General features: G+C 51.9%; 1 protein-coding gene across 2 annotated transcripts; it reads left to right on the top strand.

Moving 5' to 3' along the window:
- The first annotated feature begins 3,344 nt into the window (after positions 1 to 3,344).
- MRPL4 (mitochondrial ribosomal protein L4) lies at positions 3,345 to 10,255 on the top strand. Of its 2 annotated transcripts, XR_005655021.1 has the most exons (10): positions 3,345 to 3,680; positions 3,766 to 3,832; positions 3,912 to 4,062; positions 5,782 to 5,833; positions 6,873 to 6,990; positions 7,823 to 7,929; positions 8,059 to 8,168; positions 8,244 to 8,320; positions 9,406 to 9,710; positions 9,839 to 10,255. XR_005655021.1 is itself a non-coding variant. In XM_039873246.1 (9 exons), the coding sequence occupies exons 1-9, from the start codon at positions 3,624 to 3,626 to the stop codon at positions 9,549 to 9,551; spliced, it is 885 nt and encodes a 294-aa protein (XP_039729180.1). In that variant the 5' UTR covers positions 3,345 to 3,623; the 3' UTR covers positions 9,552 to 10,255. The 2 variants fall into 2 exon arrangements, 1 of the variants encoding a protein (XP_039729180.1); XM_039873246.1 differs by having other exon boundaries at positions 9,406 to 10,255.
- Positions 10,256 to 12,207: the final 1,952 nt, after the last annotated feature.

Below are 12,207 nucleotides of genomic sequence, written 5' to 3'. Positions count from 1 at the left end.
CCCAGCGATGGGGGGCTAGGAAAGGCCAGATGTTAGGGGACCCTTCAGCTTCTGACATGCACTCCCTAAATTGCTATCATGCCTGTGGCCAGCAGAGATCCACTCTGGGCCTCAAGGCTGACAATACTGGCCCCATACCACTGGAGACAGAGGTTACCTGCAGTTTAGCCTTTGATCCATAGGAGTGGGCTGGACATGTCGACCTTTCACCTTCACCTAGGCTTGGGCCAGAATGGTCAAAGTTTGAGCCTTGCAGTGTGTGCAGTTTTCGAGATCATTACCTCCCTTTCATTAGGCTCTTAATTAATATGCTGGGGAGGGAATCCCTGTGCCGAGTGCTTTCTCTACATTCCGTTTTTTCAGTTATTACATATAGAGAACCTATGGGGTGCCCGGCACCCTTCTTGGCAATGGGGGCCGGCGGTAAAAAAAACAACAAAGAACCGGGTCGTCCAGGAGCTGATGTTCTAATGGGGGAGACAGACGAGCATCAGGAAAACAAGAACATGGTGTCTGTCATCTGTTAGCATGTGGCGAAAGTTCTGGAAACAAACAACGCTGGGAAGGCAGATGAGAAATGTGGGGTAGGAAGGGAACAGTGATTTTAGTCCCAGTATCTCTTGAGGTGATATTTGAGCAGACCTGAATGAGGTGAGGAAGTGAGCCACGCAGATATTCAAAGGAGAGTGCTCCAGACAGAAGGAATGGCAAGTGCAAAGGCCCTGAGGCTGCCATGGAATTGACAAGTCTGGCAAGAAGACTGCTGTGGCTGAAACCACAGAGCGATAGAGGGGGAAGATAGATTAGTACAGGATCTCCAGGGCCTTGTGGGCTGCAATGACTTTGGCTTTTGCCCTAAGTGAAAAGGGAGATACCGAGGGTTCTAAGTAGAGAAAGGATGTGATCTGACTCATTTACAGAATCCTTCTGTGGGACAAAAAAAGTGTGGGGAGTGAGGATAGAAGGAAAGAGAACTCTGATCCTTCACACAGCTCAACAGGGGAGGGTTTGCTTATGTCCCACGTACCAATTAGGAGACCAAACTCCAAAAGAGCTAACCACTTGCCCAGAGACATGCAGCCAATTGGTAGCATCCCCTAGATTCAAACCTGTGTCTATGTGACTCCAGTGCCACTGGGTAAATAATCATTTATTTATGTGACTTCAGGGAGATAGAGACCTTAAGACCCAAAAAACAAAGGGTGGGCTTTCTTTGTTTCTGGTAATACCCTACAAGAGAGATGAAGAAAGGAATTCACTCAAGAAACATGTATTGAGCCCCTGCTGTGTTACAGACACTAGACTGGGTGCTGGGGCTACAGCAGAGAACAAGCCAGAGCAAAATTTCTGCCCTGGAGAAGTTTACACTCTAATGGGGGAGATAGACAAAAAGCATTAAAAAAAGAGGGGAAAAAAAGGAAATTATACAGGATATTAGAAGATAAACAATGATGGAAAAAAATAGTCAGGATAAGGGGGTCAAAAGGTCCAGGGGTGAAGATTGCAATTTTAAATAGGGTGGTCAGGACAGGGTTCTTGGAGGAGGTGATGTTTGAGCAAAGAAGTAAAGGAGGTGAGGGACCGAGCCATGTGGAGCTCTGGGAGAAGTACATTCCAGGTAGAAGGAACAACACCGTGGAATTTTAAACACACACGCACAGTTATTATTGCAGGGATATTCTTCAAAGGCCCTGAGATGAGTTCAACACAAATGAATGAGTAAATAACAAAGCACGTGGCCATCAGGAAGGTCTGGCCACCCCTACCCCCACCACACTCTACCCACTTTCAGCCTTTACAACTTCTGTTCTCTCAGCTTGGAACACATTTTCTTCTCTGGACAGACTCATGATGGACCCTCAATCCTTGGCTCTCAGGTTACCTCTTCAAAGAAGCCAACTCTGAGACCCTTGATCTCGCCCATTATGAATTCTTCCTCTGGGTTCCCACAGATTCTGTAGACCTCCCCTATTCTGATCCCTCACCCTACTTCACTGGACTGTGAGTACCTCAAAGGCATCTTCTGGATTTACCCCAGCAGTACACGGTAGGTGCCTAATAAATCGTTAAGTATTTTTCCCTTGTTCACCACGTAAAATCTAAACTCCTTGGCACAGGACAGACTTGTAAATCTGTCTGTAAAATCACAAACTGGTTCTGAGAGGAGACACACAGCTGGTTGTGGTGGTGGTTTCAGGAAAGGGTACTGGGGAATGCAGGGGACAGAGGATGGAGAAGATAGACTTCGCTCTAGTTATCTTTTTGTAGTTTTTGAAAACTTCTTTACCAGGTGTGTGAATTCTCTATGCAAATATAAAATGAATAAATAAAATTCTACAAAATAAAGGATTAAAAGACATTTTTAAATTGCAAAGCGTAGAGTTTTAAACACATTCACAGATATTCTTGCAGGGATAGAATACACAATGAAATACATTGTAAAATTTCATAAATACTTCATATAAATAGCCGTGTTATATATCAGATGCAAAAAAAAAAGTTCACATCTTTAGCATATCATTCAAGGTCCACCCCCAACCCTACCTTGGCTTTTGCGTTGCTTTAATAACAAAACTCAACTTTAATAATAATAATAATGGCACGCTTTGTCTCCATTATATCACTGAAGTCTCACAACAGCCCATTTTCCAGCTGAGGAACCCGAGGTTGGCTCGGAGACCACGTTCTCTGCCATTGAGCTCAGTCCAGACCGCACTCACCTCCAAGGTGATCGGGTCAGACCAGGCAGGGAAGGCTGCTATGGGCTTATGGCCCCGCCTGGAGGTCGTGAGGACAACGTGGCAAAGAACCTAAAAATGATTATTGGACTTCGGCTGAGGGGTGGGGCAACGAGAGGCAATTCAGGATCTGTGGACTCCCCACTTTGCTCTGTCTTTGGAGCGCCCTGTCAGGTCTGAGAGGGGACAGGACCCTGACCTAGGGGGTGAGGGAGACACAGACCCAATCTGAAGGGATTGAGGGAGACATAGCCCTGCCCTGAGGGTTAGGCACGGTCCGGCAGGTCCAATCCTGAGAGCTTTCGGTGGAAGATAAGGCCCTGCATTGAAACAAACAAAACCACACTATTGGAGAGAGAAAAACCGCCTTGGCGAGCCTTGGCGGCTAGATGGGGCCCAGGGGCGGGAGGGTGTGGCTGAAACCAAAGCCTAACAGTTATTGGTCATATTCCCTTAGGTGTCCGCCCCAGAACTGCTCACTCGTGGGCGGACCACTTTTCCGGACTTAACGCTCATTGGCTGAACGGGGAACGTGCCCTTTGGGAAGGAGAGGTCTCATTGGCTGGGTTCCTGCTTAAGGCTCTTTGTGGACGGGACCCAAGAGGGCAAGGCCTACGGAGGGGCGGGGCTTCTTGATGTGAGGTTGCGTTCCCAGGCGTCGCAGAGGGCCCTTTAGGCCGGAAGGGAAAACTGGGTTTCGGGAGTTAGTTTTGGGGTGGCAGTGGGGGACTCTGGTCCGGGCCCCGCGGTTCTCGCTCTTGCATGCTCCGCTTCCCCGCGCCGAATCTGAGCGGAGCAGGCAGCATCGAGGGCGTGACGTCATCGCGAGGCGCCGAGCGAGCCCAGGGGGAGCCTTGACCTCTCCGCGTGGGGAGCTGCGAGGCAATGCTGCAGCTACTCCGGTCCGGGGTGCGGGCCTGGCTTCGGCCCACGGGCTGCCGGGTGAGGCCAGGGACTGAGGGCGAGGTCGGAGGACAAAGGTTGAAGGGTCCAAGGGTCGTCTTTCACTTTCGCCCACCGCTTACAGGGCTTGAACGCGCTGGCAGAAGAGGCAGTGCAGCCGCCAGAGAAGCCAGAGCCGTTGGCGAGCGCGGGTGAGGTTGCCGGCGTCGCCCTGGGAAGGGCAGCGACCAGGAGCTCTGACCTTTGTCCCTGACCTCTCAATTGCTTCAGGTCCCCAGGCACCGGTACTGCGCAAGTGCGAGCTCCCGGTACCCGCGCACAAGCGTCCCGTACAGGCCTGGGTGGAGTCCCTGCGGGGCTATGAGCAGGAGCGCGTGGGTCTGGCCGAGCTGCACCCGGACGTTTTCTCCACGGCGCCCAGGTAATCAGGAGCTGAAATGGTGAACTGAGTGCCAGAGGGACGAGGAGCGCGGGTTTGGGAATCAGGATAACCAGGACTTGAGCCTAGTTTCTCCACCTGTCAAAGGGGGATGATGGTTTTCCCTGCTGCAGAGTTGTGTCAGGTTGAGAGATGAGAGATTAAGGACGCAGAGCTCTGAAGCCTGTAGGGGTTAAGGATGAAGAACCTCTGGGTTCAAATCCTGCCTTCTCCCCTTGTGCTTTAGTGTCTCTATTCTCAGACCTCAAGAGGTTGCTGAGATGATTAAATGAGTTAATTTGGGCACCTAATAAGTTCTACAGAAATGTTGATTATCGTTGCTGTGATTGCTTTTTGCAAAAAAAAAAAAATCACAACAATATCTAAATCCTTATCATGTGCCTGGGACAGCCTGTTTGCATTTTAGTTAACTAAATCTCAGCAACCCTAGGAAGGGGTTCTGTTATCCTTATTTTGTAGATAAAGAAACTGAACACAGACAAGTTATGAAATTTACTCAAGGTCACACAGCTTGTAAACTTTAGAACCAGGATCTCAAGTTTATGTGGGCCCACTCCCAGGGCTGGATTATTGACTGCTGAGGTGTAAGATGTCTCTCATGTGCACTGTGTCTGGCCCACAATAAGTGCTATTAATTCATTACTCTTACTGTAATTTGTATGACTTGCCCCTGCCTTTACAGAGTCCTAATCTGGTAGAGGGTGACAAAAAAAGTTAAAAACAATATATTTTGTTTATTCTGTAAATATCTGAAGCACCTGCTCTGTGCCAGATTCCATTTTAGGTGTAGTGAATGAGCACTGATGTCGCTTACAGTCTAGAGCAGAGGTCAGCAAACTTCTGTAAAGGGCCAGACAGTAAATATTTTAGGCTTTGCAGACTATAACGTTTCCATGGCAAGTATTCATCTCTGCCAGTGTAGTGTGAAAACAGCTGTAGACGATACATAAACAAATGAGCATGGCTATGTTCCAGTAAAACATTTATGAAAAGAGGCAGCAGGCCAGATTTGGCCTACTAACCATAGTTTGCCAACCCCTGGCAGACTACCCTGACTGCCATGTTCAACATAGACTCATAATGTGAGCCAACATAATGCGTAATTTAAATTCTTCCGATAGTCACAGTTTTTGAAAAATAGGAAGAAACAAGTGAGATTGATTTTAATAATGTATCTTATTTAACCTGATATATCTAAGATATTATTTCAGCATGTGGCACTGGCCATATTTTAGGTGTCCAGTAGCCACACATGTGGCCAGTGTCTACCGCATGGAACAGTGCAGGGCTAGAGAGGCAAATGAGTTCAGAAAGAAGGTGGCATTAAGTAAGCTGTAATGTTAGGAAAGAAGTAAGATGAGACAGAGGGCCGTGGGTACCGGCGACTCTCTTTTTTGCAAAGGAGCTCCTCTGGATCTTGTTTGGGCTGAGACCTGTAGGCTGAGAAAGAACCCCAGCCAGTGGAAGAGCATTTCAGGCAGGGGGAACAGCAAGTGCAGAGGCCTAGAGGCCGGACTCCATTTCACAGAATAAAATGTAGTGGAGCTGGAGGTACCACTAGCTGGAGTGGGAAAGGGGTGGAGGCAGATCACACAGGGCCCTGCAGGTATGAGGGAGGAGCCTGGGTTTTCATTTCGTGGGATGGGGGCCTTGGGAGGGTTTTAAGTGGAAGCGGATCTCTCATGTCTCCTACCTCCACAGGCTGGATATCCTGCACCAGGTTGCCATCTGGCAGAAGAACTTCAAGAGAATTGTGAGTGTCTCGAGTGGGGTGAGGTGGGGAGAAGGAGGCAGAAGAAGCTCTTTAGCATGTCTTCTCTGAATTGCTGGGCCCGGGCCCGTCTCCTCTCTCCTGAAACATTCACTGATGGGTCATTTGCCAGACGTTTTCTAAACACCCACCTTATACTGGGCATCGTGCTAGTGGACGAGACAGGCAAGACCCCTGCCCTCATGAAGCTCGCAGTCTAATTGGAGAGGTGAATATAAATCAGGTAGTCACACCTGCAGATGTATAATTAGGGAAGTTGTCCCATGGAAAGGGTCATTTAACTTCAGGTGTGCAGGAGGAGCTAACTAGATAAAGGGGGTAGTGGGGCTGGTGTGGGGTGGAAATAGTAGGAATTGTACATGCAAAGGCCTTGTAGAAGGGACCAAAAACAGCCCAGTGTGGCCGTGGAGTCAGCAGGAACAATGGTGAGGACTTTGGAATTTATGCCAAGAGCACTGAAAAAGCCATTATCAATTAATGTCTCCCGCCTGCTGCCTGCCCACCTCAGAAATCCAGCAAGCCCTCCCCCAGCCTATTCCCGCCCACACACACCCCACCCCTCTGCCCCGACCCCCCCCCCCCCCCGCCTCCCCCCCCGCCCCTTGTCGCTCTAGGAATGAAGTCATCAGCCTGGCGTTGGAAGTCCATCATGATCCCCCACCCTGCTCCTCTCCCCAATTCTAGCCATATCTTTCCCCATGCCCCACCTTCCTTTCAGTTGCAGCCATGTTAAAATTCAGAAAATGCTGAGCAGCTGCTGTGTGCCAGGCGGCAGAGCCCCTGCCTTTCTGAGGCTGACATTCTGGACTGGAGGGAGAAATTCTTAATTTCTTTATCCTTCCTTCCCTCCAAAAGTGATCTGTGCTTGTCACTATAGAGCCCCAATCTCTGTGCCTCCTTGGCATTCCCAGCAGCAGGCCCAGTCTTCCCAGGTCACAGCTACATTCCTGGACCTGGTGCCTTTCGACTGCAGTGACATCTGCCTTGCAAACCTGACTATCTCCTCACTTTGTGCTCACAGAGCTATGCCAAGACCAAGACTAGGGCTGAGGTACGGGGTGGTGGCCGGAAGCCCTGGCCACAGAAAGGCAGTGGGCGCGCCAGGCACGGCAGCATTCGCTCCCCTCTCTGGCGAGGAGGTAAGCAGGCAGGGCGGATAGGGGCTCTGGGTTAACGCAGGGTCTGGGTGTTTCTTCACATACGTGTGGTGTGTTGTCTCCTCGGTCCCGTTCCCTCCACCTTATCAACCCACCACGGCAGGGGCAGCAGGCCTCAGGCCTACAGACCCCACTGCCCATGTGCAGGCAGAGATCTGAGAGTCGTTCACTTTTTCCTATCTCCACCACCCCACCAGTTCTGGGCTTGGCCTCTCTCATCAGAGTACCTCGTGGCTCCTGTGGGTTTTGTGTGGTCTCAGCTTCTTACTTTGGCATTCCAGGCACTGGTGGCTGCAGCCCCCATCCCCTTGTCGTCTTTGTGCCCTTCCTGACTAGACAGCACTCAGTCATCTCCCATTTGCCTGGCCAACTCCTATTATCCTTCTGATGTGTTTGGGTCACCTCCTCCGGGAAGCCTTCCCTGACCTTTCTTTGGGTCATCTGCCCCCCACAACTCTTGTGCTACCCTGTCCACCCCTGAGTTCCTCTGTGGTCAAGCCTCTGTCTTAATATGAATGGCATGAGGACAAAGATCCTGTCCGTCCTCTTCCTTGCTGCACTCCAGGGCCCAGCAGACAGTGAACACACAGGTAGACAGCCCTCACTCAGAGTTTGATGGCTGAGGAAACACACACCCAGGGAGGGGAAGTCACCTGTCCCAGGTGATGCCCAATCTAGCCTCCCCTTTCCATCCCTACCCGAGGCCCTGTCCTCTTGCTGAATTCAGCCTGGCTGCTGGCAGCCTCCCCAACCCCACACCAGCCACTGGGGCAGATATCTGGCCCTCCCCGTTCACACACCTCTGTCCCCGCAGGAGGCGTTGCCCATGGCCCCCGGGGCCCCACAAGCTACTACTACATGCTGCCCATGAAAGTGCGGGTGCAGGGCCTCAAGGTGGCGCTGACTGTCAAGCTGGCCCAGGTACAACCCTGATCCCACCTGCTGGGAGCCACTAAGGTCCTGGGATGTGGGCCGTGAGATCTGGGGAGCCCAGGCAGCTACAGGGGTTTGGTGGCGTGGCTCAGACCATCTGTTCTATCCTCCCACCAGGACAACCTGCACATCGTGGACTCCCTGGAGCTGCCGACTGCAGACCCCCAGTACCTGACGGAGCTGGCCTGCTACCGCCGCTGGGGGGACTCCGTGCTCCTGGTGGACTTGTGAGGGTGCAGGGCAGATGGGGGAGGGGCCAAGCTCCATCCTCTGCGGGGCTCACCTCCTGGCCTCTGTTTCAGAGCATATGAGGACATGCCTCAGAATATAGTGGCAGCCACCTCCGGGCTCAAGACCTTCAACCTGGTTCCGGCTGTTGGTGAGTGAAGGGCACCAGTCTGCCCCCAGGTCCCCGGAGAGTGCATGGGCCAGTTTAAATCCTGTATCTCCCTCTCAGTCACTGAGTGGCCTTGAGCAGTGCACTCTCCCCAACCCTCGTCTGGCCCAAATGGAGTGTCCGGAGAATGACGTCTCTCTCAAACACTCTGGGATCGCATCTGTCCAAGCTCGGGTCACAGTCCTGGCTGTGGATTGAGTGTGAGGGCCCACTGGCTGTCCCTATCTGGCTCCTCACTCAGAGAGTTGGACAGGCAAGATCAGGTCTGTCCTGAGCACGTTATACCCATCACCACGTTGCCTGATCCTCAGAGCTCTCTCCCAGTCCTCTCATTGCATGTCCAGCTGCCTCCTGGATAGCTGCACAAAGGGGTCTCACAGGCATCTCAGTATCTCCTTCCTTCCAGTGGCTCAGGTCAAGCCCCACACTGCAGTGTCACCTTCCACTCGTAGGTCAGCTCACCCGGTCGGCTCTGTCTTTAAACACACCTCTTAACCACCCTGGGCCAGCCCCACCCTGGACCAGTAGATATAATCCCTCTCACTCATCCCTACACTCTGTCCTCTACACACACAAAGCAACAGAGGGCGCTTCCAGAGTACTGACTGTGGGACATCCCTCTGCTCACAACTCTCCATGGCTCCCACCACTTTCAGGGGAAAAGCCCAGGTTCTAAATTCCTTGAGGGGCCTCCCTCTCTCCCCAGATCCTGCATGACCTGCTCTGTCCCCACCCCTGCTCCTCCCCTCATGCTCCCTCGCTAATTGCAGCCACACTCGCTGCCCTTCGTTTATTCATCTGCTCTATGGTCTGTACCCACCCACTGAGTGTGAAATGGGAATCACTGCCAAGCAGAGGGCAGAGCCTGGCATGCCACATTGACAGGCTGAATACAGTCCCCTGCCCAGGGTCTCCCCAGCAGTGAGCGTCTGAGCCAGAGTTTAAATCCCAATCCACAGGGCTCATGACCCCACGCCAGCGCTCCCCAGAGGAGGGAAAGGGGCTCCAGATGTGGGGTGCAGCTCCACCCTGACTGTACCCACCTTGACCCCCTCCCCCCGCACCAGGCCTGAACGTGCATAGCATGCTGAAGCACCAGACGCTGGTCCTGACCCTGCAGACTGTTGCCTTCCTGGAGGAGAAGCTGCTCTGGCATGACTCACGCTATACGCCCCTCTACCCTTTCCGCCTTCCCTACCGTGACTTCCCATGAGCCCCCACCCTATGCCCCCCAGGGCACGGTGGCTGCCCTTCCTGCAGAGCTCCATGCCAGGTGCCTGCTCTGAGCCAGGCCAAGCCCCTGGTGGGTTTGGGGGCCTCACACCCACCCTGCAAGAGTCGCACTGCCCAGACCCCTCATCCTGGTAAGAAGGTGAGCCCACAGTGTGGCCGGATGGGTATCGTGACCCGGAAGGGGTAACTCGGCAGAGAGCCTCACCAAGCTCCTGCCCAATTCTCTCTTTTCTTTTGTTAAGATAAATTTTATTTTTCTAATCACAGAGGAGAAACAGAACAGCTCATTGTCATGTTGTGAACAATTCCATCTGGCAAGTTGGGCTCTTGCCCCGGGGCTGGGCACCGCCAGTACCTCTCTCCTCAGCACTGTTTATAGAAGTGACTCAGAGTTGCTTCCCTGGGTGGGGCAGCCTCCAGGAGCGCGCAGGAGCATGAGTGCTGCCCGTCCCCACAAACCTGTTCCTGGCACCTCCTGGTTCCTGGGCACTCATCATGTACTCGCATCCCTGACAGCGTCTGCGGTCCCATTTGGTACTGTCCTTTAGTCCCATGTGTGGTCTCGATTCCATGAGTAGGTGCCATATGCAAACTTGAACTGTCATTACAGTGATTCCCCTGAGCAGAGTCGGAATCAATATGGTCAATAAACAAGTGAATAAATACATGTTTAAAAACATCAAACTGTTACCTTGAGTCTGCTAATGTCATTTCCCCCTCCCCCAAAGTTAATTTTTTAAACAGACTATAAAATCATGTGGCCAATTTCTTTGAAGTTAGATGAGACTGCCATCTGCATGTGCGGGCCTGGCCAGGCCAGTCCGCCACAGTGACCACCCATCAGCTGGGCTGACCCTTGCTGAAAACATCTCAGGAATGCCTCTCTCGGGAGTGCCCTCGGAGCTTGCAACACATTCTTTGAAAATCTCCATGGACATAAATTTTGATCCTTAAAGCACCAGATAGGACTATAAAAGAAAAAGCCATTTGGAGCCAGTAGTAAGAAGGGGCGCAGGGGCCAGGCAGGAATTGCTGTGTGGGCTTGAGCCAAACTGTTACCCGCCCCTCCCTCCCTCTGCCTCTGGAGGCCCAGTGGGGCATCAAGGCCTAAAGACCCTGCTGTTGTCCTGACGGTACCCAGCCTAGTCTAGATAGAACTAGGAGTAATGTGCTCAGCTCTCTGTGGCATAGCCATCAGGGAACAGGGTGAGACCAAACCCTCCCTGCCCATGTCGAGTTTCAAAAAATGGGCCAGAACTCGTTCCCCTGGGCTGGAATCCCTCAGGCAGATCAGGATGGAAAAAGGCATCAGAAAAAAATGATCTGACATCTACAATGTGATTTTAAATAATTGGGGGTTGGGGAGAATGTGTGCTCAAGCTGAGGTAACAAAGTACCAGGAGTGGGGGGCCAGGGGTAGGGCTTCAACGACAGAAATGTACCAGCTCACAATTCTGGAAGCCTCTCTTGGGAGGTCCAAGATCGAGGTGTCAGCAGGTTTGGCTTCTGAGGCTGTGCTAGATTATCTGTCCCATTCCGTCCCCTGGCTTCTGGTGGTTTGCTGGCATTCCTTAGCAACCCTTGGCTTGTAGACATCACCCTGATCTCTGCCCTTTCTTCAAATGGCATCCCTGTGTGCGTGTCTGTCCAAGTTTTCCCTTTTTATAAGGACACCAGTCATCTTGGGTTGGGGCCCACCCTAATGACCTCAACTTGATCATCTGGGAAGACCCTATTTCCAAATAAGGTCACATGCACAGGTACTGGGGGTTGTTGGTTTTTTTTCTTTTTTGGTGGAGAGGAGAAAACAGTTGAACCCATGATAGGATGTAAGGGGAAAAGTAGAACAAGAATGGCCATGAGAACTGTGGGAGCTGGCACATGTAGCTTTATCATGTGCCCTCTTTGTTGTCATCTTTGAAGTGCTCTACAATAAGAAGACTTTTTTTTTTTTTTTAAGTGATAGGTGAAGACATTTCTTCAGGGGGAATTGTGGCTACCTGCAAGTCTCCATCCCACTTTGGGACAGGGGCTAACCCAGAGCCCAGAGAAGGAAGAGATGTCATAGCCTTTGAAAAGTGTCCTTTATAAAGGCCCCCCAGGAATCATGCTAATGCAGGCTAGGAAAACCAAAGTGATCAGATGGAGCTGAGATCTGATTTCCAGGAAACCCAGAGGGTGAGAGGCTGGTAGCTCTGATGGTGGAGCAAGGTCTGCTTATTGGTGGTGGTCCTGGAGGACCCCTGGGAGGAACAAGGGGTAGGATCAGACCCCAGGGGCTGGGGAAAGAGCCACAACCCAGATCAAAGATGCCCTACCCCAGCGAAGGAGTCCCCAGAAAAGAGGAAGCTTCAAAGAGCTCCCCAAAACATATACCCACTGAATCCACCAGGGACGCCCCTTTAACACACTGCTGCATCGTTGGAAGAGGGCAAAGCTAATAGCCAAGGAGGAACTGCCCCGTCCCCTGTCCCCTCCTCCCTGTACCTGGGCAGGAGGGACCTGGTGAGAAGGGGCAGGGCGGAAAGGAAGAAGGTCAATGACAGAGGGACCAAGCTTTTCTTCCCTTTGAGGCCTCCAGCCTGGAGAGGCCTGACCTGGGGCTCCCATTTGACATAAGTCAAATTCAGAGATTT

Source organism: Pteropus medius, unplaced genomic scaffold, assembly GCF_902729225.1.
Source record: "Pteropus medius unplaced genomic scaffold, Ma_sr-lr_union100, whole genome shotgun sequence".
In the NCBI taxonomy this organism is placed as follows: domain Eukaryota; kingdom Metazoa; phylum Chordata; class Mammalia; order Chiroptera; family Pteropodidae; genus Pteropus; species Pteropus medius.
Note: the sequence above shows the minus strand (reverse complement) of the source record. Positions and strands in the feature narration are given on the sequence as shown.

Bases quoted from the DNA above. Each gene is read 5' to 3' on its own strand.
- MRPL4 (XM_039873246.1), top strand. From the start codon at position 3,624: ATGCTGCAGCTACTCCGGTCCGGGGTGCGGGCCTGGCTTCGGCCCACG. The intron at 4,063-5,781 runs GTAATCAGGAGC...CTACCTCCACAG, and splicing joins GTTTTCTCCACGGCGCCCAG to GCTGGATATCCTGCACCAGG. The intron at 8,321-9,405 runs GTGAGTGAAGGG...CCCCCGCACCAG, and splicing joins CAACCTGGTTCCGGCTGTTG to GCCTGAACGTGCATAGCATG.